Here is a 24,967-nt window from a genome sequence, read left to right as displayed (position 1 = left end):
AAAAGCTCTCTGTGCCTGCTCATCCTGACGGCTCTGCAAATTTTTTTTCTGTTTTAAAAAACGGCACCGCTGTAAAAGTCAATTAGAGGCACTGTGCAAGAGAGAGAGAGAGAGAGAGAGAGAGAGGGAGGGGGAATAGAAAAGCTCATTTCTGTAACAGGAAGTGCAGAGGGATGTCAGTCGGGACAGGGGGGCTGAGTCTGCAGGATACAAAGGAATGCGAGCCATCTAAATACCAGTGCGTGTGTGAAAGTGTATGCATAAGCAAGTGCGTTTTCTCAGCGGTCCGCCACCGGTGCGCCACTGCAAGGGCGTGCCTGTGCACCGTGGGTGTGCCGCTATGTGTGCGAGAATCGCTTTGACAAGTCTGCAGGGGCACCGGCTGATATTTAATTCAGTGGCGTGCACGCCTGGTGGCACAATTTAGCAAAACAGAGGAGCACGGCCGGTTAAATTTTAAACAGACTGAGCGGCGAAACTCAACAGCCCATATAACAATACGTCTGGACGAGTGGCATCGGAAGATAAATCTGCGGGACCGCTTCTCTGGGGGTGTAATTGGCATTTTAAAGCGTTTCTGAACGCTGTAAAAACCGGCGTCTCTTTTTATTGTCGAAGCTTTAACAACCAGACATAAAAAACAATAGTTCACTCCACTTTTAATGGCAGGCTGCCGGTGTATAATCGGGAAAAATGATCACCAGAACTGATAAATTATAGATTGCATTTAGCCATTATTGGCCGTGGCGCTGAAACTCCTGGAATACTTAAGCAAAAAAAATGTCTGCAGGGTCCGACTTCGCTAAACATATGCACATGCTTCCCTTTTGCATTTCTCTACGTGAGCTATGTCATTTTTTTTATTTTTTTTTGGAGACCACTGTTGACGGGGCTCCCCTCCTGCTATCTCTCCAGGGGGCAGATCTTCTCCCTCTTGCTGTGCTGGGTTGAGCAGGCCATTTAAAAAGTCTGCTCGTGATGAATCGGAAACACGGAGAACTCCTGCTAGCACTCAGCGCTAATACATCCAATTAGGCGCAGTTGGAGCCAGGCTCAAGACTGATGGTGGTGCTGGGTCCAAGAAAAAAAAAAATGATCTGGAGAACAAAAGTGAGATGGCTGTCTGCCAAAAAAAAAAAAAAAAGCATGCTGTCCTCTGTACAGTTTTAGCCCCTTGTGAATAAAAAGGAGCTGCATCATCACTAAGAAACAATAAGAAGTTAGGGACAAGCTACAAAGAGAGATACAAGAAGAAAATACCTGAAAACTGCTTGTGAGTACTCTTCGATAACGTCTGCATCCATTACTGAATCTAATCGTCTGATCTCAGTCCTTTAGCCTTATCCTATCCAAGGTTACATTGGGCAAGGAGGCAGGTAAGAATACAGACGAGTCCCTAGTCTATTGGAAGGCTATTGACAGCTTGAGGCCATTTTAAGTGACTCATTAACTTGTATTTCTTCGGACCCCGGGGAGACAAACACTGATGCATCCATCCATTTTCATGCACTTATCCGAGTTCAGGTCGCTCTGCCAACAAGCTAAGTATTCTAATTCCTCAAGAGGCCAGAAGAGATACGTAATCCATCCATGGAAGTCCTAACCCTAACAACCCCGATCTAACTTATAGAAGATACAACCTGAGCCTGTGCATAAGTAACTTTCTCTCTAGGAGCAAGGTTACTTCTTTGTCCCCAAACCTAACCCTGATCCTCACCAGATCCTGAACTACCTCAACCGGCCCATGTAGACGCAAAGGTTCCCTTCATCTCTGAGGCTGACGACAGAATTAGAAAAAGGGAACAGAGAAAGGAATATTTTATCTGCTTGTATCCGTGATGCCATTCTTTCGGTCACTATGCAAAGTTCATGACCATAGCTGAAGGACTGACTGCTAAATTCAAAGCGTTGTCATACGGTTCGTCTCCGTGTTCAACACAGCGGTTCCAATTTTACCATCACCCCATGATACTTAAACTCCTTTGCTTTGTCCAATTTTAAGTGACTCATTGACTTGTACTTCTTTGGACCCCGGGGAGACAAACACTGATGCATCCATCCATTTTCATGCACTTATCCGAGTTCAGGTCGCTCTGCCAACAGGCTAAGTATTCTAATTCCTCAAGAGGCCAGATGAGACATGTAATCCATCCATGGAATTCTGATTCTTATCCTGATCCTGATCCTGATCCGGGGTCTCCTTCCAGGAGGCATCCTCACCAGATCCTGAACTACGTCAACCGGCCCTTGTAGATGCAAAAGATGCTCCCCCCATCTCCAAGGCTGACGACAGCCTTAGAAAAAGGGAGAGAGATTTAAGCTGCTTATATCTGTGATGCCATTCTTTCGGTCACTACCCAAAGTTCATGACCATAGGTGAAGGTAAGATCTCCCTGATCCTGATCCGGGGTCTCCTTCCAGGAGGCATCCTCACCAGATCCTGAACTACTTTAACCCGGCCTTTGTAGACGCAAAGGATCCCTCCATCTCCAAGGTTAACCACATCCTTAGAGAGGATGACCGTGAAATGAAATTGAAAGTGACGGCTTAACGGTTCCAATTTTAACCATCCCTCACAAACAACACCACAAGATACTTGAACGCCAGATGAGATATTAAATCCATCCATGGAATTCTGATTCTTATCCTGATCCTGATCTGGAGGCATTCTCACCAGATCCTGAACTACTTCCACCCGGCCCTTGTAGACGCAAAGGATGCCTCCATCTCCAAGGTTAACCACATCCTTAGAGAGGATGACCATGGACTGAAATTGAAAGCGTCGGCTTAACGGTTCCAATTTTAACCATCCCTCACAAACAACACCACGAGATACTTGAACTCCTTTGCTTCATGCTCACCCTGGGGGTTTCAGGCCAGGTTTTGTAAAGCTCTTGACGCTATATAAATAATACTGAATTGAACTGAACTCATCCGCAACTCAGAGAGAGGAATCTTCCCTGGAAGGACCCTTTCAATCCTTTATCAAATATAGTCGGGCTTGTGACCAGGAAAAGCTGACAGACAATTTTAGAGTTTTGAGGTTTTGAGTGACAGCCTCTCTACTATATCTGATATTTTTACTGAATGTATCTGACACATTAAAAATAACACTAGTATCCTACCGATTTTGCAAACATTAAATTTCCTGTTCCAGATACCAGAGGTTCAGATTCAGAAGGCTGATCATCTGAAATTATTGATATAATATTCATGAAAGTTTATCTTGGAGTTTTCCATCTGGCTCCACCATTCTGTTCACAGCGCCTCAACACAGCAGTACAGTACGGGTTCGCCAAGATCTCCATAATTATTATTTTTCGAAGTTCTGAACCCGAGATTAAAAAGACAGGATCGGGGGATTTGACAGGCTGGAGTTGAGACATTGTGCAGCTCCAAATCAAGGCTAAAGGAAAGAGCAAGGGGTGAAAGCAAGATAGACAGAGAAAGAATGAGGCAGAGAGCAAAATGATTACACTGAGATTCAGCCAGAACAAAGCCTGCAATAAAAGTAGCAGCACTGTGGAGCAGTAATAAATACATCCACTGTGTGATGGTGAACACCATCTCTCTCTTTCCCCCCCTGTCCTTGGCCGCTGAAGTGTTCCTCTGATTGGTCATACAGGCTTTGCAGCAGTGAGCTCTAGAGGCCTGCTGACCGGCTGGCACTCACAGTTGTCAGTAAATTGGGTCTGCTTGGGACCAGCCTGTGAGCTTCCCTCACACAGACAGCAAAGTCTACCATTACAAGGGCATACTATAGGGACAAATGCTGAAGTATGACAAAATTGGAAAGACGTGGTAAACACTGGTTTTAACAAGCAGCCACACGCACACACAGTGACTGTAGCGGAAATGATAATGATCTGTGGTTTTCCTCGACGGCCACTTAGTGGTTTCCTGACGTGGTTTTAAGCTCCTGCTGCAGGCTGAGTCTCCTTGGCCCTGTGACTGCCGCTAGGTCAGTGTTAATCACACACACGCGTACAACCACACACTCATACTCAGCAAATTGAGCCAAAACCCTTCGGCCGTGAACGCAACTCTCACCGGCAGGACAATTGAGGCTCTTGTAATAAAACGCATTGTTTGTGTAAGCAGACGTGTGAGCGGTGGCTTCGCCGCAGGAACAGAGACGTTACAGAAAGCCCCGATTTGTTCCAGTTCTTCATCCTCTACAAAGGCCCTCGTCATTTATTCAGCGGTTCCTCCTCGTTATTGTGTGCGTTTCCGTATTCCGTCTCATCCTCTTTTTTCTCAACACCGGCCGTGTGAAAACAGTCCAAGAAAGACATCTTCCAACGTTCACTTGAACCACTTCTCCCTATCTGATACCTTTGGTTTTGACAAATGAGTGCACCAATCCAGTAAAGAAAAGTGCACTTTAAGTAAGCGCTATGTAAGTGTTCTAAGTGAAACCAGCAGTTGCAGCCTCTATTTGGCAGCGTGCACTGCCTTCCCTTGATGAAAGCAGCAAAAAAAATAAATAAAAAAGACCTGATGGATGCAACATCGCAGCTAAGCTAGCATGCTGCTGCAGCAGCAGATATAAATCACCTCGCTAACAGAGTGAGATATAGGGAGATAGAGGCTGTGTGGAGGACAGAGTGGTGCTGTTAGCCAGAGGTGCCAATTGGCCAGGTCAAATATAATTACCACAAATAGAGGACACGCGCACGCCGGCGTGCATGCACACACAAGCTGCAGCGTTTGTCTGCAAGCCATCGCTAAAAGGATACAAATCACCGGCAGCTGAAAAGGTTCAGCAGTGTAACTAAAAGCACTTGAGTTAAAGACAATGATGCAAATGTTATTCCGCTCTCGGGGAGGCTCGCCAGAGTCGCCAATATGGATCGATATCAGAGGAAAAGTAAACGTTAAAGGCACTTAAATGTAATTGAGTGGTCAGAGCGCGACAGCTGTACAGGCATTCAAACCACCATTTGATTTCGTTGTAAGAATTTTTGTTGTTTAAATTCCCGCAAACATGCATGAAGGATCGGCTTTAGAGCAATACAGCCACAGTTTATCCATTCAATCAGCAGCTGCATCATTTTTTATGAATCGTATCTCACCACAAGTCTGCGACACCCAGCTCACTGCCATACCTCACTGCTTATACACTGATCAAGCATAAAATTATGACCATCTTCCTAATATTGTGTAGGTCTCCCTTGTGCCTCCAAAACAGTTGTGACTCATCAGAGAACGGACATGGGCCTTCTGAGGGTGTCCTGTGGTGTCTGGCAACAGAATGTTGTTAGTTGGGGGGGCCTTTAGGGGAGGGGCCTCTGTGGATCATCCCACAGATACTTGATCAGTTTGGGATCTAGTGAATTTGGAGGCCAGGTCAACACCTTGTGCTGTTCTTCATGTTTTTTTTAGTTGTTCCTAAACTGTTTTTGTGTGTGTGCCTGTGTCCGCATCCTGCTGGGGATGGCTGCTGCCATCAAGGAGTGTCATTGCTATGGGGTGGGGGTGCCTGGTCTGGTCTAGGTGGGTGGTACATGTCTAAGACCACATGAATGCCAGGTCCGAACGTTTCCCAGCAGAACACTGAATTGAGATAGAGCGTGTGTGGCTCCTGATGAGCTGCTGTTAGCTTTAAAACCATCTGACGATATTGAGCTGCGACCGGTGCGCGAACGGATATATACGGCTGAACGCGAATGGGACGACCGCACACATCGTAGAAAATGGAAATCCATTCAGCTCATTCAGACGGCACCACAATGACGGGGCGTTTGTTCACAGCAGAAAAGAGTCAAACGGCAGGTGGGTCTCTTTCACGTAGCCTGAACGGTTGGTGCCCAGAGAGGGACGGAGAGACAGAAGATCAAGACAAAGACAGAAAAAATAGAGCAAGACTCGAGCTGACCTCTGCCTCCAGTCAGTTTTGGAAGTAATGCAATTCTTTGTCTAGTGCGGAATTGGAAAGCATTATTTAATACCCCCAGGATCTCATTCAGGGCTTTAGTGATGCCATAAAAAATATAGGATTTGTAGAAATTCTAAGACATGCATTTAAATTGGGCTTTTATTTGGTTTGCATTAAACAGGGATATCCATATTACAATTCCCATGCAGTTAGGCCCATATATGTTTGGATATATTCAAGTTACAGTTACATACGCACATTTAAACTGGAGGAAAGGTGTTGGCGCTTCAATCATTGCTATACAAAGTCCCCTATTTTCACTTAGTCAAAGTTTGTCATTATTTCTTCATCTGTGAAACAGGTAAAAGTCCAAGAGCTGATTTCAAAGGGTGACATTTCCACGAGGAAACTGTTTCTGTGAAGATATGTTCAAAGGAGCTGCAGTGCATGTGTAAAAAGAGATCCAGAGAGAACGCAACACCAAAAGAAATCCATCTGAGAGGCAGCAGGTGCATTCGTAGTGGCCAAATCAATAGGTACATTCTGAGAAAAACAAAGAACACACCGGCGAGCTCTGCAACATAAAAAGAAGTGAAAGTCCCCTGAAGACAAGCGTGGTCATGGATGATCGTATACTTCACATTGTACAGCAACAACATCCGGCCAAGTGAAGAACACTCGCCATGAAAGGTGGGCATATCATTATCCAGCTCTGCTATAAACAAAATACTTCACAAGAGCAAACACAAAAGGTTGACCACAAGGTGCAAACCATTAAAATTAGAAGACCAGATTAGATATTGTCAAAACATATCTAAAAAGACGAGACAAGTTCTGGAACAGCATTGTTCGGACCAATGAAACTGAGATCAAACATGGAAGACGGCTGCAGTAAGGCCCATGTCCATTCTCTGAGGAGTCACAATTGTCATAAAGTCCTAAATATAAACCTTTTATTTATGCTCATGTTAATTTATCCAATTACTTTTGACCTCCTGAAAACAGGGAGCTGTATAAAATGCTTGCAATTCATACGCCTTTACTCCAATTTAACCCGAATAGCCTCAAATGAATGTGCCGGTCAGCAGCTGCACATCGTGCCAGGGTCGAAATTTGGGCGTCGATGAGCATTTTTGATGATACTCAATTGATGAGTTATTACGCTACATGAAAGAGCTGACGAGATGTACTCTAAGGCATCTGAAGCAGGGAAACCGCAGCTGCTCCTTCGATGCAGAGAGGACGATGAGCAGTCCCAGCCTCATGGACATCCACAGTCCTCTCTTTGGTCTTGCCACTGTCAAGGATGCACCACCTCCCCAGTTCGTCCACCCCCCCGACTCTTCGCCGCTGGTGAAAGTCACTGTGAGGTTGCTTTGATAGCGAGCTTCGCAGTCAGCAGTGTGGATGCAGCCTCGCAGGGAGCCAGTGCTGAGCGTTAACAGACTGTTAGTTGGTTAGAAAGTCTAATTTTCCGATCAGTTGCTAGATTTTGCATTGCATGTGCGAGATCAAACACTTTGAAGCTCTGTTACTTAGTTAATCCTCGCGTAGCACGTTTGAGGGAATAAGGTGTATTGTGAAACAGATCTCTTAAACTCAGCAGCTCCTGCTTAACGAGAAGAGGCGGCAACTTCTCCCACGGCCTTCGTACTCATTCTCTGTTGACAATGCATTAAAGAAAAACCTGATAATGCAATTGTGCACTAAGGCTGGAGTTTGTAGAGCGCACTAAACAGCCTCTCAGATGTGTTTTTTTAAATGAATAGTACATCTTCATGTTTAAATTTTCATCTTATCTCAAGCTCTAGAAAATCATGGCGGGCATACAGTATTATTATATACTGTAGATTAGCTGGTAAGAAATATATTCTCTGCAAGCATTTTCCACGTTCATTATTTACCTATCTGGCTCTCTTTTTGTAATCTCCTTACTCTGTATCACTCATCCGCCTATTCCTACCTCCTCGAACCTGACCAAATGAGTTTAGGTGTCATGCTGACTGACAGGTTGACATGTGTTGTGTTCAGCATGCGGCGCATTTGAATGACTGTAAGCGTGAGCGGAGCCGCAGCGGTGAGCAGAATATCGCAAACGAGATTAAGGGCCCGTACCTCCCCCCCCCCACCCCCATACGCGGCACCCTTGGAGCCCGGCTTTCTTATCGCTTCACCCCGCTCTGTGTTAAATAGGCTCTGCTTTTCATCCTATCTATGAGTGCCTTTGCCTCCCTCCTCTCTCTCTCTTCCCCTTCCTCCTCTCTGTGTGTCTGACTCTCATCCTGCATATCTCACCCACATCTTATTAAATGCAACGCTTTCTCTCTCTCTCTCTCTGCGGTTCGTGTGCGAGTGCGTCTGCTCCCGAGCGCCTAGGAGTTCGGCTTCAGAAGAAATAGTGAGCTGACTCATCATGCAGCGCGCATATGAGAACTCGTCCGAGCACCAGCCCACACACAAATCACACCAAGTAGACTGCCCTCCACATATATCTATCTATATATCTATCTATCTATACACACACATAACAGAGAAAGCGCCGAGCCATTTGTATGCTAAAATGAAGCTGACTTTGAAGGACCTAGGTGGCCAGCTGAGGATCCTGATTGAGAGCGCTGATGAGATACAGAAGGTTGGACAAACAGCCAGTGAGCTTTTCTCCCCTCGCTCACCCTCGAGACGGAGATTTTCACATGAATAACGCTGAAGCTGGAGATGGCGGATCAAAAAGCCTCCCTCTCTCTCTCCTTCTCTCTCTTTGTGTCTTTGTATCTCTGTCACACACACACAAAAAAAAAAACGTGCCCGTAGAGAAACTTTTCCTGGCAGCGTTCGAGGTTGCTTCACGCGCACTTTTTGTTTATCCTCGGATTCAGACGCAAACAAAAAGCCAGAGGAGCTGTGCTCTCCCTTTGTATTATGCAGAACTTCATCACCGCAAAAGCACAACAAATTAATTTCCTCTGGTGAGCAGATACCGCCCCAGTCATTTGTCTGGTTCCGTACGGACTTTAATGATTATTGGCGAGGTCTTTCAGACATTAATCCTCGTTGGAGACAGATAATTACCTTCAATAGAGGACCAACCAGGTTAAAATGAATCCACTGCCAAAAGAGCATAAAACTGACAATAAAATATACACGATGTAAAACACACAGCAGCATACAGAAAATCAGGACTGCTATCTCAGTTAATCTCCTAGTGTAACACAGACGTCTAGCAGCGATCGTGAATGAGCGAAGTGCAACGACGGGTTCCGACCAGAATCGAAGCACGGATCTTAATATCACAGTGTGTGGTATACAACATAACGCTAGGTCATCAGCTGGATTGAACACTTAACTCGATCAGGAATATGATTCTACTTATCAAAGGTGATCACCGAAGCGGCAACCTCCACTGCTTAAAATAAAGTCAATGCTGCAGTTCCTCAAATGACCACTTGAGGCTGGCTCCAAAAAAGGAGCCAGTCCCAATAGACCTCCATGTTAAAGGGGAACTACTGTTTTTTTCAACCTGGACCTTATTTCTGGCATAAAATACAGTCATTTACTCACCCATATAACTTTTGTGTAATGCGTATTCCTTCAGGAGATAATTAAATCTCCGTATATCCATATAGTGGGAGTGAATGGGGCACCGAAACGCAGCCTCTAAGTAACACATTTTCTTCCGCGAAATTTGTTCATTTCACCAATATTTTGTTATCGTACGCTAGTGCTATTCCCTGTTGAGTCCGGAGTTACCTGTTATCATCATCCGGGGTCTGTAGATTGACCTACAGACCCCGGATGATGTCTTCTGACCTGGATGATGTCATCTCTGAGCGCCGCGCGCACCCGCAACGGTCTGAGGTTGTGGATGAACCATAGCAGTAAAACAGTAGTTCCCCTTTGAAACTGTTAGTAGACAAACGTGTTTACAGTCTGGTACAAACAACAGTTTTGGTCTCTCTAATGACAACTGTACGGGGGTGGATTTTTATATAACTTTACATTATGTCAAGGCTTCAGTTTAATTCATAATTAAGGTTGATGGCTGCTTCGAGTGGGCACTATATCCTTTCTGCCTTGTAGTCACCGACCCACCTCAGCTCCACTCAAGCTCCACCGCTGCCCATCGTTGAATTAGGAATCAGGAATTAGGAGTAGTCAGGCACTGCCAAGATGGTGACGTCCAGAGCCACCACACTGAGCTTCAAAACCACAGGAATAAATATACTCTGCGGCCACAAGTGGCAGCACTGAGCGATCTGGTGCCAAGCAGCACTACAGTGTACTCACGTCTCTGTTTTGTAGGTGGAGCACCTCTCCAGTGGGATCTTCAGGACTCTGTTGCTGAGCCCAACAAAGAGTGACCTGTCGCTGTGCAGGATCTGCAGGCTCAGGATCAGTTCTCGCACCCCTGATGGGAAGAGCTCCATCTCCTCCAAGTAGCAACCCTGCAGGTTCTTGTTGGGTGTAGCCAGTGCCTTCAGGATGGTGCCGTATTCTGATTCAAATGAAGGGGAAGAAGAAGAATCAGGCAAGGTACAACGCGCTCTCCTATTTCACCTTCAAGTATTTTAGATAGCATGTTTGTACTCAATTAACACAATGTGACTTGTCTTCTTCTGGCTGACCTGTACTGATGTAAATAACGTGATAGAGGGTGTCCATGCCCTGAACAATGTCAACGACCAGATTTGAGAAACGGACGTCATCCTGCATGACCAGCGGATCGACAGACTCCGGCTGGACCACGTCGTTCATCAGGTAAAGGCGCTGTGCATCCTGCAGGCTGCGCTCCGTCAAACCATGAAGACCCCCCTCATTTATAGTGCCACACTGGGGAGCAAAGATAATGCAGAGAGAGAGAACAGAATGGGGCGCATAGATAAAAGAAAAGAAGCAGAGAGAAAGCAAAATGAATGTTTTTTTAGTTCCTTGTTTAAAGCACTTTGTAGAAAAGTTCACCATAAATAGTCATTATTATTCTACAAACCAAACAAGGGAGAAGTACCCCAGTTCCTACTTACTAAATCAATACGCCGCGTCTGGCTAGATTGTTTCAGTTCTTAATTCTGTTCTCTATAATTGCAACTTTTTCAGAGGAGCACAACTACGGAGTGATTGCAGCGTGACAACAGTAACAGCTCAGCAGTTCATTCAGACACTGCAGAAAAATAAAAAAAATGAAATGACAGCTTTCTGAAAAGCTTTGTTTGGGTTACAGAGCCCAGTGGATGGCAGCTTCTGTTCATTATTTGGGACTTGAAATGAGAGATTGATTTGTGGGTAGATTCCATTTTGGGATGATGTTTGCAGATGGTTTTGGAAGTATAACAATGTTTTTTTGTCAATTTCAGAAGGTAGGTGATTTTTACATGTAATTAGTATGAAGTTATAACTTAAGTTCAGGCACTAGACCACGTCCCATATTATTCTATTTCCCGCACTTGCCCATAAAAGCGTGTCCTAACCCTCTGTCTCTCTCTTTTTGTCAGTTCTCAACACCCTTATTCATCGCCTCCCCTCGACCCCTTTTCATCCCGTCCCATCGACCCCTTCTCATCTCTTTTCATCCCATCCCCTTTGATCCCCATTCATCCCTTACCCTCGACCATTTCCATCCCTTCCCCTCGACCCTTTTCATCCCTTCCCCTCAACCCCTTCGAATCCCTTTTCATCCCTTCCCCTTGACCCCTTTTCATCCCATACCCTTCGACCCTTCTCATCCCTCCATCTATTTCTCTCACGACCTATCTACCAATAAACTTATTTGCATCAATTAAGGTGTGGTCTTTGTTAGTGAAGCATCACTTTACTATGTTCATATTTGTTTCATTTGTTGTATGACCACCAGTTTTAGGGGGGTGATTTACAGTCATTTTCCAAACAACTATTCTGCACTATTATGTTATTTTACAGTAATCAGAATAAGTACCAGGTACAAAACTGTAAGGAATTTCACAGGATCTCAGTTGTACCATGTCTGTATTCTTGCCTACAGTTGCTAACTTGAGTGCCAAAAAGTCCAATAAATGGTCACCTTCATGCTTCCAGCACTGCAATTCTTCCCTTGACACAAAGTTGGTTTGAAATACCAGATTAAGGCTCAACCTTTCAAACTAAAAATGCCACTTAAAGAGTTTTCATCGGAGTGATACGGCCCGAGGGCGAGAACTGAATGAAAACACATTTTCTTGAAAAACAAACTCCTTCCCACTGTATTTGATTGAATTCAAAATGATTTTTGGCTTTGCTCTGAATTGGACTGTCATTATTCAGTAGACTGAAGTGATTGCCAAAACTAGAAGCATTCTTCTAGTTTGATTGAAGTTGTTTTTTTGTGGAAAAAAGTGCAGCATACTGTACTGATTAGTTGTATTATGGATGAACAAAATATATTTTGTCAACCAGCCCGACTGAGTGATTCGGTCACAATGAGCCGTGTGACTGGAGCTGTGAACTAGTGGTCAGAAAGGGAACTTTGAGACTGTGCGGTCATGGTTTGATAACCTCCATCCCCATTCCTGAGGTGCCTTGGGTGAGCTCCCCGGGTGCCTTGCATGGCTGCCCACTGGATGCAGAGAAAAAATTCCTTGTATATGTGTACATCTATACTGATGTGACTTGAACTAACCTGGAAGTTGTGAATGGGGTTGGGCGTGGGAAGCCAGGTGGAGCGGGGGTTCTCCTGGGAGCGGAAGGGCCCGTTGAAGGCCTGGCTGATGGCACTCAGGTTGAAGGCACACACGGCAGATGCTGCAATACTGTTGCTATAGAGAGAGAGAGATATGGTGGAAAAAGATAGTGGGGAAAGAGAGGGGGGAAAAAATATAAAGATATTATTTCAACAATAATATTCATGACAGTTTGCATGTTGGCAGCGAATGAAAGTGTATCAGCAGCGTCCAGCTGTGTAATAAAGCCACTCTGCAATGTGTTCCATCCTCTTAATGGAAGTCCTATCATCTATATACCTGCACTAAACAGCGGCTATGTGACTGGCTTGCTTTGGCTGCCGGCTAAGCTATGCTATCAGTTCTGCACAGCGAATGAGGACAGTATTAAGCTGAGGATATGGGTGGCAGTTGCACAGATTATGTGCAAATGCACACAACAAACCGCAGCCTCATAGGTGTAACATACAGGAGTAAAACCCGGCTAAACCGGCAGTGTGAGTAAAGTTATTATCGGGATGCTGTTTAGCCATAATGTGCTGTAAAGTAATGAGTTTCCTAACTGCCTGCTGCTGCTGACTGCTTTCTTCTCCTTCCCATACACTCAGCTTTACACTGAGAATGTAGAGATCAGCCCGCTGGTATTGGCATAGCGTGTTCAATGCTGATAAACCAGCAGTTATGAGATAGTTAGTGATAACATTATTGTGAAAAGGCAAGACCCACGGAAAGAAAGGGATTTAAACCTTGTCCGCACAGGAGGGGCTGTGTGAGCAGCACTTAAGCAGAGCCTAATTACTGTATGTAAAACAGAGGAGCTGAAAAATGCTTCGGGACGCATTTATGAGTCTATTGTAGGATGCATACAATGCATATCTTCACTGTAAGTTCTGTCTAGTCTTATCTGAGACTCATGACATGGATGGATGAAGATTTTTAAGCTACTTTACAGGGTGCGGTGAGCTGTCCGGGCACTTTGTGCAAAGCACACATCACTGAAGCCTGCTGCTTGATGAAAAGATGCTTCAGTGGCGTTTGCTAAATGAATCTGGTGAGGTCTCCACGTCTGGTTACCAAGCCTCGAGTTTCCCTTCCTGGTTTTAACTCAATTTCATTTTCTCGAGGCATCTTCACGCTTTATTTCTCACCTGGACAAGGCGCGCTGCATAATTTATTTACACATGCTGCAGTTACAGCCACGGTTAGTTGAAAGATCGCTATAAATGTTTCAGGACAGTTTTTTAATTAAAGATAAAGATCATGCACATTTCTTTCCCCAAATGGTCTGGCTTTTCACCACAGCTAAAGTCTGGATATAAATACTGAGGGGACACGCTGGGAAATTATAACATAAACAAACGTACAATACACTTTTGCTTTTCATGGATTCCGTCACTCCGGCCGCTTTTACTGTTACTTTTATGTTCTGAGTTTGTCTCACTACTGTTTTTGGCAGTGCGAAGAAAAAGTAATTTTTGCATGAAAGCGGTACGCTCGCCGAACACCTGAGCTCCAGAATTTGTCTCAAACTGTTTCCATTTTCCCACAGCAGCACCGTGAAAAGCCGTGCTGAATTAGCCGTTAGTAGTTTTCTGTTTGCAGAAGAACGACGGGAATACAGACAGCTACTGTTAAAAAAAAAATAAGTATGCATGAAGTTACACGAGTTAAAATGTGAACAGACTTCTAGATGGAACACGGATTCTCACTTTAGACACTTTAGAGTACACGTATAAAAGGTCTACGTAACGAATTAGTCTGAGTTTAATCTGAGACTTGATAGCAGGCGAATGTATGACTAAGAAGAAAGTGTGTGATTTATGAGAAATGTGAAATGTGTAACGATATTTGTATTCGCCCCGCGGTGTCACAGAACCGGCGTCACGGTTCGGTGCACGCAGTCGCACGGTGAATACGTTTGAGTGAGTAGCCTATTAAAAAAAAAAGAAAAAGTCGAGTCCTCACTTCAATCCAGGTGGCGGTAATGAGCCTAAAAGCTGCTAGCAAACGTCATTAGCCTACAGAAGAAGAAAAACAGACGAAGAAGAAAAGTAATGGTGTGGAGCATGGATGTACTAAGAGAAGTGTGGAGTTGGAAGTGAGTTGTGGACCGGACAAAGACTGTCTGCCGACGATGTTTCGCGGAGGTGCGGTACGTCGCTGGAAACACATCAAACATGCTAACGCACATAAGACGGCATCAATTATCTATTTTTTTACTTTTATTTTTCACTTTTATAACAGGAGGTGGTTTTTAGTTTGTTTCAGTCAATTGGTGTCCGTTCAAAATAAATGAAAAAAGCTAGTTTTATACATCATGTGTGAGTTTTTGTTGCTTTTTTTCTTGTTGTACCGAGCCGTACCGTGCCTGATAGCTGTTTCTAAGCCTGACTGATTTGGGATTTCTTTTGCAGGTGCTTAGTTCCCATGCTACGCCAAGATCCAGTTCAGGGCTTGCGAGATAACCAGCGTGCTCTGTCATTACTGCAAGGCGGGGTGGCAAAGTGCTTCGCAGCTCCAAATGAGTTCTGACCAAACACCGGAGGAAGCCAAACAGGTGGCTCATTGACTGCCTTGCAGGGTATTGAGGGAAAACAGCCTCCAGACTTCGGGTGAAAGAACTTTTCTTTTTCTTTTTTTTTTTTGTTTTTCTCTCGACGGCTCTGGTGGAGAGAAGAGTGGCAGGGACAAATTGTGCGAAGCAGTGCGAGCGCTGTGGTGAGCTGGCAGTGGCCTAACCGGAGAAAAACCGCAGGCAAATGAGCTGAGGGTCGGCCACAGCGGTTCACACACACCAACACACGGTTTGACATAACAGAAGTTAAACTGCGGACTTGTGGTCGCGCTGTAGCTTCTGCTTGTGTTAAAGCCACCACGGAAAGTCTGAAATTTGCCCAGATTACTTGAGTGCTCTACTTTGTTGCTGCATACAGCACCGAGGGAGCGGAGCAAAAGGGTGCAGTGATAGGAGTACAGACTGTCTGTAGCACTAATGGATGCAGCCCATATGTTTTGAGTCTGCTTAAAAGCCTGGGAAAGTGATTGAAAGGCTGTTTGACATCTGCTATGCCGTTTGGTGCCGCTCTCTGAGGCCCACCGCCATGATGATTACTGTCATTGTGACTGAAGTTCCGTCTCGAAGTGATCCAACTTCCTCCAACAGCTCAGTCCCGTCGCTGGCTGGCTGTCTTGTTTTCGCAGAATTCGTCCCTGTCCACGTCTCGGCCGTTCTTTTCCTGTTGCTAATTTGTTCGGGGCCTTTCATCAAATCTTTATATTCCGCGTTGCTCGGGACTTCTCGCTGCCCGCCTTCGCTGTGCACTCTGTCACTCTGTGTCTTTCATGCGGAGACGAAGTGATGGAAGGAGACAGAAAGAGAATGACAAAGAAGAATCGGCAGGACCTTGGGAGGAGGCTTGTCCCCGTTTCATTTCTTGTGTCTTATTCTCTGATGGATAAACTGTCTCTCTTTCTCCTCTCTCATCACAGATCAAGTGTACAAGGTTCCCCTAGATGCTGTGCACATCATATCACATATACGTTCTCCAAGCTGTTTGCAACCAAAGTAATTAACTACATTTAAATAAGTAGTGCATCCAAGGAATTTTAATATACACCGATCAGGCATAACATTATGACCTAATATTGTGTAGGTCTCCCTTGTGCCTCCAAAACAGTTGGGACTCATCAGAGAATGGACATGGGCCTTCTGAGGGTGTCCTGTGGTGTCTGGCAACATAATACTGTTAGCGGGGGGCCTTTGAGGGGAGGGGCCTCTGTGGATCATCCCACAGATACTTGATCAGTTTGGGATCTAGTGAATTTGGAGGCCAGGTCAACACCTTGAGCTGCTCTTCATGTTTTTTTTTTAGTTATTCCAGGCTGCATCCTGCTGGGGATGGCTGCTTCCATCCAGGAGGGGGTGCCTGGTCTGGTCTAGGTGGATGCTGCATGCCTAAGTACCATCCACATGAATTCCAGGTCCAAATGTTTCCCAGCAGAACACTGAATTGTCACAAGATGGTCAATGTTATTTACTTCTCCTGTCTCCGGGCGGCACCTAATCTCAACTTTGAGCCAAGGAGATTGGGGCAATAATCAATGGGAGCGACTGATGCAGCTGACTGACATATGACACAAATGCAGAGTTTGCCAAACATCATTTATCGTAAGGAAACACCGTCCCACGACTTTGGCTCCTACCACCAAATTAACCATGACGATAGCAGGCTTGGAGGGTCGGGTGAGTCCAGACGGAGAGGCGAAGTTGTTGACAGTAATACTTCGAGTTCAGCTTGTTTCACTTGTAAATTTTTTGGGGTGCTACCAGATAAGAACATGGACTCTGACCATGAAGTCCAAGATACGGAAGTATATATAGATAGTGGCTGACAGATATTTGTAATCAGGCTGTGCCATTCTGAACAGGATCCAATTGAGCAGACCACACAATCCATTCTCATTTTCTACCACTTATCCTAGAAGTGGACTAGACAACAAGGTCCAGCAAATACAATTATGCTCTCTTCCACTGGTTAAAATGTGCTTCACACACCTTATGCATGCAGTAGAACAAGAATAGTATAATGAAGTGTGTGAGATTCGTGCACACAAGTGTGTCAGTGAGCAACATAACACATCTAGTTCGCACAGGACCTTGTAGCGCCACATGCACAGGCTCTGAACATATGGATTTCCAGACCTTTTTATACTCATTTCAGAAAACGTGACAAAACTGAGCAGCGGCTTTCTGGTTAAAATAGGTTTCCTCTATGCATAACATTAAAATACTGCCTACTTGTAAATGCAAACAATGCATCTGCTTATATCACACTTTTGAAAGGACACAGGATATCTTCGTGCTGTACGTTACGTTGTAAGCAAAGAACACAGCTGTTGGTATTCTGTTCTATTTTTATTATTTTATTTATGACAAGACCCAAACAACGCAGAGTTTAACTAACAAGCCCTGTGTGTGTGTGTGTGTGTGTGTGTGTGTGTGTGTATCTAAAGCCTGGAAAACCTCGTCCCTGGGACTCCGTCGAGCCAAACCATCGGTTTATTACCATCAGCACACACTGTGATGTTAATTTTAAGTCCACCCTCCCCTCATACAGTGCATGGTCCCGCTGCCAGAAATACTCATTAGAGCACCCTTTGGGAATTAATTCACGGCAGCTGAAAATACTCACCAACTAATTCACACTTTACAGCCGTTTGAGTAACAGAAAGTGCAGGGCCAGCTGTTTCGGGAAGGAAAACACTTTGTTGTTTGTTTTCACGAGCTCAAGAAAGACACCAAATAATGCCAGCCTTGTCTTTCAAGTAAAGGAGCTAAAAGCTTAAACCTTTAATGATTCACCCAGGAAGCACCCAGGATCAGGTAATGAATTCCTACCTCTGCACGACTCTGTGGCTGTCCGCAAGCCACAATAAGTAAAGATCACCGAGTCCGTCTGTAAACACAAGAGGCCGATATGCATCTCAACCTTATCTTTTTAGGCTGCATGCTGGCATGGATGCTGCTGCAAGTTTTAAATAAGATTCCTAGATAGTTCTGTTCATGATCATCATTTTTAGTGTGCTCTGTTTCTATACGCCTACTTTATTCTAATATTTATTCCTCTAATGTTAATTTTATTTGACTGCAATTTCTTCACGTGCATCGCTCACACGCATCACTTAAGAGAGACCACACTAGGGTCGGGCTGAATCCCCAGGTTTTTAGCTTAATGCACCTAACCTCATTCTCTCTGTTCAGCTTAAACCACATTAAGGCCAATGTTTCAACCCCCGGTGAATACCTGCATCGCAGCAGAAAAGGAAAAGGGCCCACTCAGCAGAGCTGCGCGGCTGCAGGGACCAGAAATTGAACAGAGGCTTGCCAGGATTATCCATACATATTTTTATATCGCACAACAATACGGCAGCAAAAAGAAAAAAGGCAACAGCTTTGGCCCCAAACAGTCACATTCAGAGGCAGACTGAGTCAGCAACACCTACACAAAAAAATAAAGCAACAGCACAGGTTCACTCGGTTGCATTAAAGAAATCCAGCTGTTAGATTTAAGCTTTCACAAGTACGTACGTTATATACAAAGGCATTGTTAACCATTTGAACCATCGGAGCTTGCTTTGACCTATTTGTTTCCCTGTATATCCAAATGCATACAGGCTAAAACACCAAAGAATAGTGGATTCAGTTTAAAGAATGTGAAAGGAATGATAAAATCCACCCAAGCAGCAGATCCTCTAAAGCTGTATTCAGATCAGCGCTCAACCGGAGGCTCGCAGTTCATTTCAAGGTGGATTTGGTGTCAGCAATATGACGGGAGCAGGACGCGGTGTAACATCAGAGATATTGTTCAGTTACATGGCTTGCTTCACTTGGCTGCGCAGCATCTCTTTTGTCCCACGCGTCCAATCGCATCTGGATTCAGTCACATATTTTCGTGGATCGCCGCAGCATGGTGTTTTTTTTTTTTTGTGTACGGTACTGAGTGACTATGAGGCTGCAGCTAATGTTCATTTAGCCAGATAACCAAATTGAATTGTCGTGCGGTTACGCATGTTCAAGGTCCAAACTGTTAATTTTATTTTGACACAACAGCTAGGGCCAATAAAAAGAATATCTTGTAGGAAAGCAAAACAGCTTCATAAATCACAAATCCCCCAATGTCAGATTAGAGAGGACGCGTCCAACAGTTCTGGGACTCTCTTAAATGTTTCCAACCAATTTACCCCTCTCACTAGCTCAGCTCCTCATCCTGCCTTTGAATGTGGCAGTTATGAGCGGCTTCAAACGTGTTTGCTTTCCAGCGTTGGAGGACAACATGCGGCGTGAGCTAGCTTTTATATAATATGGACTTTAAAGCAGCCTTTACAGCTGAGTCAGTCTCAGCCACATGGAGGTGTCAACCTTGCCAAGCAGTTCTGGGTTGGACTGTTATTTATCTAAATGAAATTTATGAAATGCAAGCAACTGAGGGTTCAGTGTCTTTCTCTGGGACGCTTTGGCATGTGGCATGATCCAGGGATCGAACAGCTGACCCTCTGGTTTGTGGACAACCCGTTCGGGGCGGCTGTGGCTCAGTAGGTAGCGTCGGTTTCCCATGAACCAGAGGGTTAGCGGTTCGATCCCTGGAATGTGCCACATGTCAACGTGTCCTTGAGCAAGACGCTGACCCCCTTAGTTGCTCCCAGTGCATGGCACTGGTGTGTGAATGTGTGTGTGCTTGTGTGAGCGAATGGGTAGATGTGTCTGTGACTGTAAAGTGCTTTGAGTACCAATAGGTAGAGAAGCTATATAAAAGCAAGGCCATTTATCATTTAGGCAATGCTGAAAATATCTTGTAATGCGGACGGATTCCTTTTATTATTTCTTCATTGATTAGTCTGTTTTGTCCAACTTATCAGTTCATTGAATGACCACTTGGCTCCGAAGTGAGTTACTGTCCAACTTTACAGCAGAAATTAACCTGATTACAGCCGTGCACAAAAAAAAAAGGGTTTTGGTCTATACTGTTAATTTACCCATTCATGAATTCCGTACAGGCTGTTAGCTGTCTGTGTTGGCGTCATCTGTCCTCAGTTCCACTCACGCTCCACCTAATTTTTAAATTAGCCAGGAGTTAAGGCTCTTTTATAGTACTGCGGGACATAGACGCTGTAACTTACGCATAAAGCCTACGCCGGTGCGAGCCATTTATACTTGTGCGCTCGTCAGTCTGGCTGGTTGGCGCTGTGTCTTTTTTGTCAGTCGGGTACATTTTTGTTTCTACTTCCTGCTTCACTTTAAACAATGGCGACTGAAACTTTCCCCGATAATTTGCCGAAATTTTGCCGAAGACGAGTCATACAAATGTTTGTGTCTCTCAGCCTCCTCAGTTAACCTTTCCTTCATGTGTTCCATCTTTATTGGTGCAAAACAATCAATCCGAAAGTTGCGGCGATGGAGAAGGAGATGGAAATACTAAGGCGCAAATACGCTACTACCAAGCGGACCAATCAGCTTTTGTAGTAGGCGCGGCGCGTAGTTACATTTCAGTTACGGAGCTAGCGTCTACGCAGGGTTCGCGCTGTCGCCGTAGCTTCTGCGCCAACTTAACGCACAAGTCTAAACCGTCTGTTAGGTGGAGTCAGGCGCTGCCAAGATGGCGACGGCCGGAGCTACCAAACTGAGCTTCAAAACCACTTCCACCCCAAAACTACTGACCTTCCGGTGTTTCGCAACTGAGGAAAAGCAGCAGATTATCTCTCTCAGTAAGCAACCAGAATCTGTTTTGTCCCGTAAATGAATTAAAAGATAAATCACTTATCATAATTGTGCACGAATCAATTAACGGACCATTAGTTTCGGCGCCGCTTATCCCGCCACCGGCCTCTAAGATACGAGTCCCTCTAAGAACTAGTGAAGTGGAGGGGTCAGCGGAGCCACCAAGAAAACAGATAAGGAGGCTCATAATTAGTTAGTAATGGCAGGTTAGACAACCTCAGCGGGAGAATCTTGCTGCGGCACTGAGCCCATGACAGAAGGACCTCGAGTTAATTAAAAGACCTGGCTGCTCGCTGAGGTCTTAAGTGTCCTTATTCTGATGGAGTGCTAAAACCGCTCTTGCATAACAGCTCTAACAGGCTCTGCTGGCCGATGCATGTTGCGGTGAACATTTTTTTTTGTACTTCCTCCTCTTTTCATGCGAAGTAGAGGCTAATAACTACTTTAATGACTATTTTAAGAAAGGACATGCCACTGATTTTACACATCAAAAAAATAACTTCCCTATTAACAGGAAATACTGAGCCGGTGAAAAAAAAGTTGTGTAATACTTTCTTTGGCGCTGGAAGAGATTTTCAAAGCTGGAAAATAATAACTCTAGTGATGTTGGGGTTATTTGGACTTCAGCTGGGAAAGTACAAGGAGGCCTAAAGATGTGTCTGCAGTCGGAGATGTTACAGCTGCTGCAGAGTTCAGGTGTCTGTCTGATCCGTCTGTGTTTTTGTTGATGAAACACAAATGCTGTCGACACAACATAATGAATCATGCTTCTCTCAATGTGTGAAAGTTGGACCGGAAATGTAAACATTTTTATTGCAGTTTTCCTCTGTTGTAATCAGACAGTATTTTAGTATTTTAGTGTTTTATTACGGCCCAAGTCCCATCCGCTAACGTGGAGGAGGCGGAGCTTATGACTTATACTGCCAACCATCCACCAGGGGGAGCTCTACTTGCTTTGGCTTCACCTTTGAGGAGCAGTTCCGCCGTCCATCTTTATACAGTCTATGTGTTGTACATAGAACTGAACACACTTCCAAAACACAGGTGACCTACACTCAGTGCGGTTCCTGAATGCATCGTACAGAGAGAAGACTAAAGCTGCTGCTCAGTTAATGTCCTGCTTTCACTGCGTGGGCTGTGTAGACATTGTGTAACTAACCAAGAGATTAGGAACATTTCTAAATCTGTCTTTAAGGCTCATAACTTTGCGAAACGTTAAAAGACTGGCCTTGCTTTTCTTCTTTGAAGAAAATGTTCCAACTAATTTTTAAATCCCGTCTTCAGATTGCTTTTGGGCTGATTTTCATCTGACCAAACCCTCCACATATTTACTTTTATAAGAACCAAGATACAAACAGACTGGTTTTACCTGTCAAATAACTATCTGAAGGGTCAAACTGAGTAACCAAGTGGCATCTCAGTCAGCTGCCGACCATCATGGGACGCACTCAAAGCGTCACAGAGAGAGAGAGGAGGCTGGTTTACAGTACTGAGACCTGGCCCAGACTGTGAGCAGAGGATAAGCACTCCCGTTCCAAGTCTTCCTGTTCTGTTTTACAGCTCCAAACTCCTGGGAGCAGCTGTGAGCCTGTTCAATTTAGGCCAGACAGATGGAGACAGTGTTTGTGGTGATTGCATTAACATATCCAACCCCGATGAGGGAAGCAGTTTTGGAGGGAGGGCCGGCGAGTCTCGCTGCAGAAAGGACGCAGGACACAATGGAAGACAGACAAAAGCTCGGAGCTCGGTGATTTTTCTCATTACCTCTTCTCATTTCTCCATCTCCTTTCTTTTTATCTCTCTGGCTTTTCGATTCTTTTGTCTCCCTAGCAGCCCCCTCTGTCTTTCCCTCACTTCCCATCTATCCCAAAAAAAAAAGAAAAAAAAAAAGGCTGCAGGCTGATGGGAAGCAGCCGTGTAGTGTCAAACGCCGGCAGCGTAACAGGTGAGGAAGCAGAAGGTGAGAGGCAGGATTCGACTTCTCCCCTGACAGAACACAGAATATATCTGAATACCAACGACGGCGCTTCCTCTCTTTACATGCACACACACGGTACAGTCCAAGACTTTGATACACTAGCGGTGTTTATCCCCCAACTCCATGTTTATCACATGACCCGGACTCGAGTCTGGTGGCTTCAGACTCATTTAAAAGCGTATGCATGCAACATGCTTGATATATGCCGGATATATTTCCTTGTGGCTGTGGAAATTTCACCATTCAGTGCTACAATAAACCACATGTTTAGCTTCCGGCCTGAGTGCTGCTGAGAGATTTATCCTCATTCTGTTTATTTAGCAGGAAGCCGCGATAAAATGCAGAAAAAAGAGATTTTTCCATTTAGCTTTGCTTCATGTTTTAGCTTTATTTCTCTCCCTTCTGCATATTTTTCTTCTTTCTCTTGCTTATTTTCTAAGGAGGAAGTGAGGCTTTTAGAGAGAAAAGATCACACCTGAACCAAATTATAGAAGAACGGCAGGTGAATCCACAAACACAGGCTGCATCTCTTCAACGTGCGACCCGCCGTCTCGTCCACGTTGTGCTTAACGGGATAACAATGGGCAATTTCAGATGTCAGGCGCGGATGCCACGGATTCAGCGAAATTCGCGGGTCGTGTCCGTAACGGCCCTCGCCAATTTCCTCAAACTCTTCTGAAAAGTGAGAAAATAAGCACATTTCTGAACAATCCCCTTTGTGTTTCCTTCTGTATGTCTTACTCCAGTGCCCTGCTGGTGGGACCCAGAGGCACCGGTGTTCATTATTACGCCAAAGAGCTGCGGCGGAACAAACACCGTACATACTGTTTCCGAGGTGGCATTTAAGGAAAAGGCCATGAGATTAAAATATACATGGTCCTTCCTCTTGAGACCATAATGTGTGTTGGCTGTTTAATGGGGTACATTTTTCATGTGAGGGTGATATTTTGTCCTGAGGGATGTGCTGAAAGGAAAACTTTAAAATTAAAAGCATTTTTTGTTTTTTTTCTTGTTAGGAGCATGATTGTTCTCGGTCCTGCAGAAAACTCACGGCTGCAGAGATATTTAATCTCAGAGCTGGACACTCTGACCAAACTGAGGAACTCACGCTGCTCCAAAAAAAAAAAGCGGTGCAATTACACTTTCGCAAAACATAAAAAGGCATAACAAGGTCTCCAATGTGCCCACTTTGGTTCTAAATGTTTCCTCTCTGTAATGGAGTGTGCGACACTCCCACCTGGAGCAATCAAACAGCGGCAGAGAGTCAGTCTGTGTATCCGGCTCGGCTGAGAGCTGCGTGCATCCACACTGATCATTAGCAGCAGCGGGGGTGCTCTAAACTCTGGAAAATTGTCTCTCTCTGTGAAGGTGGGAAAGTGTCGCGGTAACAAACCTTATGAAGTGATGAAATCTGAGGGCTAAATGAAAAGGAGATGGAGTGTCGTGCCGCGCGAGCTCCTGTTCCCCCCATTAATATTCTGGCTGGCGTTTGGGCTGAAAGGGCTCTCCGGCGCGGCTGCAGCTTTGTTTTGGCTGAGTTGCTCTATACGGCGGCGAGGGCGGCGTTGAGGAGCAACGCACGGAGAAGTGTTGCATCACGGCAGTTTTGCTTTCATAATGCCTCTGCAAAGTGGATCATACAGGCAGAGGGAGCGTTTTGTTCTTTGTTTGCGGGATACCGTCAAAGGACTCTGGCTGAAAGCTTGTAGGTGCACAAAGTTATGCAATGCTAATCCTCGTGGGACTTTAAATACATAACAGAGGCATGGGCAGAGTAAATGAGTCCTTTGCATCGCTTTGTGGTCATTCTGTGTTTTGGGATTGCGGCCCCGTTTTAAGTAATCCATCCCCGAGGATGAGCTAAATATAAGACACTAATCTAAAAAGAACATCCTCATCCCTGCATTTGTTTCTATCGTGCACACACACACACACACACACACACACACACACACACAGACACACACACACACGCACACAGACGTCAGAAAAGTTTAAAAAATGTGTTAATTCTTGCTGGAAGAATTTCCTCTTATATTTTCTTTTCTGAAATTAGAATTTAAGCAAGAACAGACAATCAGGCTGCCGCTTTTATTGTGATTAATTATCAGAGCTAAGCCCTTTATGGAAGCATGCAAACTGTGAAGAAGAAATAAGCGATAATAAAGTTA

At 44.8% G+C, this 24,967-nt stretch overlaps 1 protein-coding gene across 3 annotated transcripts in view; it reads right to left on the bottom strand.

Moving 5' to 3' along the window:
* Positions 1 to 24,967, bottom strand: part of sema5ba (sema domain, seven thrombospondin repeats (type 1 and type 1-like), transmembrane domain (TM) and short cytoplasmic domain, (semaphorin) 5Ba) — a 188,045-nt gene that overhangs the window by 27,138 nt on the left and 135,940 nt on the right. For all 3 annotated transcript variants that reach the window (XM_084545217.1, XM_084545218.1, XM_084545219.1), the window contains 3 exons: positions 12,504 to 12,639; positions 10,501 to 10,705; positions 10,163 to 10,370 (listed from right to left, as the gene is read on the bottom strand). In XM_084545217.1, the coding sequence (XP_084401343.1) occupies positions 10,163 to 10,370; positions 10,501 to 10,705; positions 12,504 to 12,639 (549 nt within the window). The remainder of the gene's footprint in view (positions 1 to 10,162; positions 10,371 to 10,500; positions 10,706 to 12,503; positions 12,640 to 24,967) is intronic.

Source organism: Chelon labrosus (assembly GCF_963514085.1).
Source record: "Chelon labrosus genome assembly, chromosome: 5".
NCBI lineage: Eukaryota > Metazoa > Chordata > Actinopteri > Mugiliformes > Mugilidae > Chelon > Chelon labrosus.
This window is presented reverse-complemented; position numbering and strand designations above follow the sequence as displayed.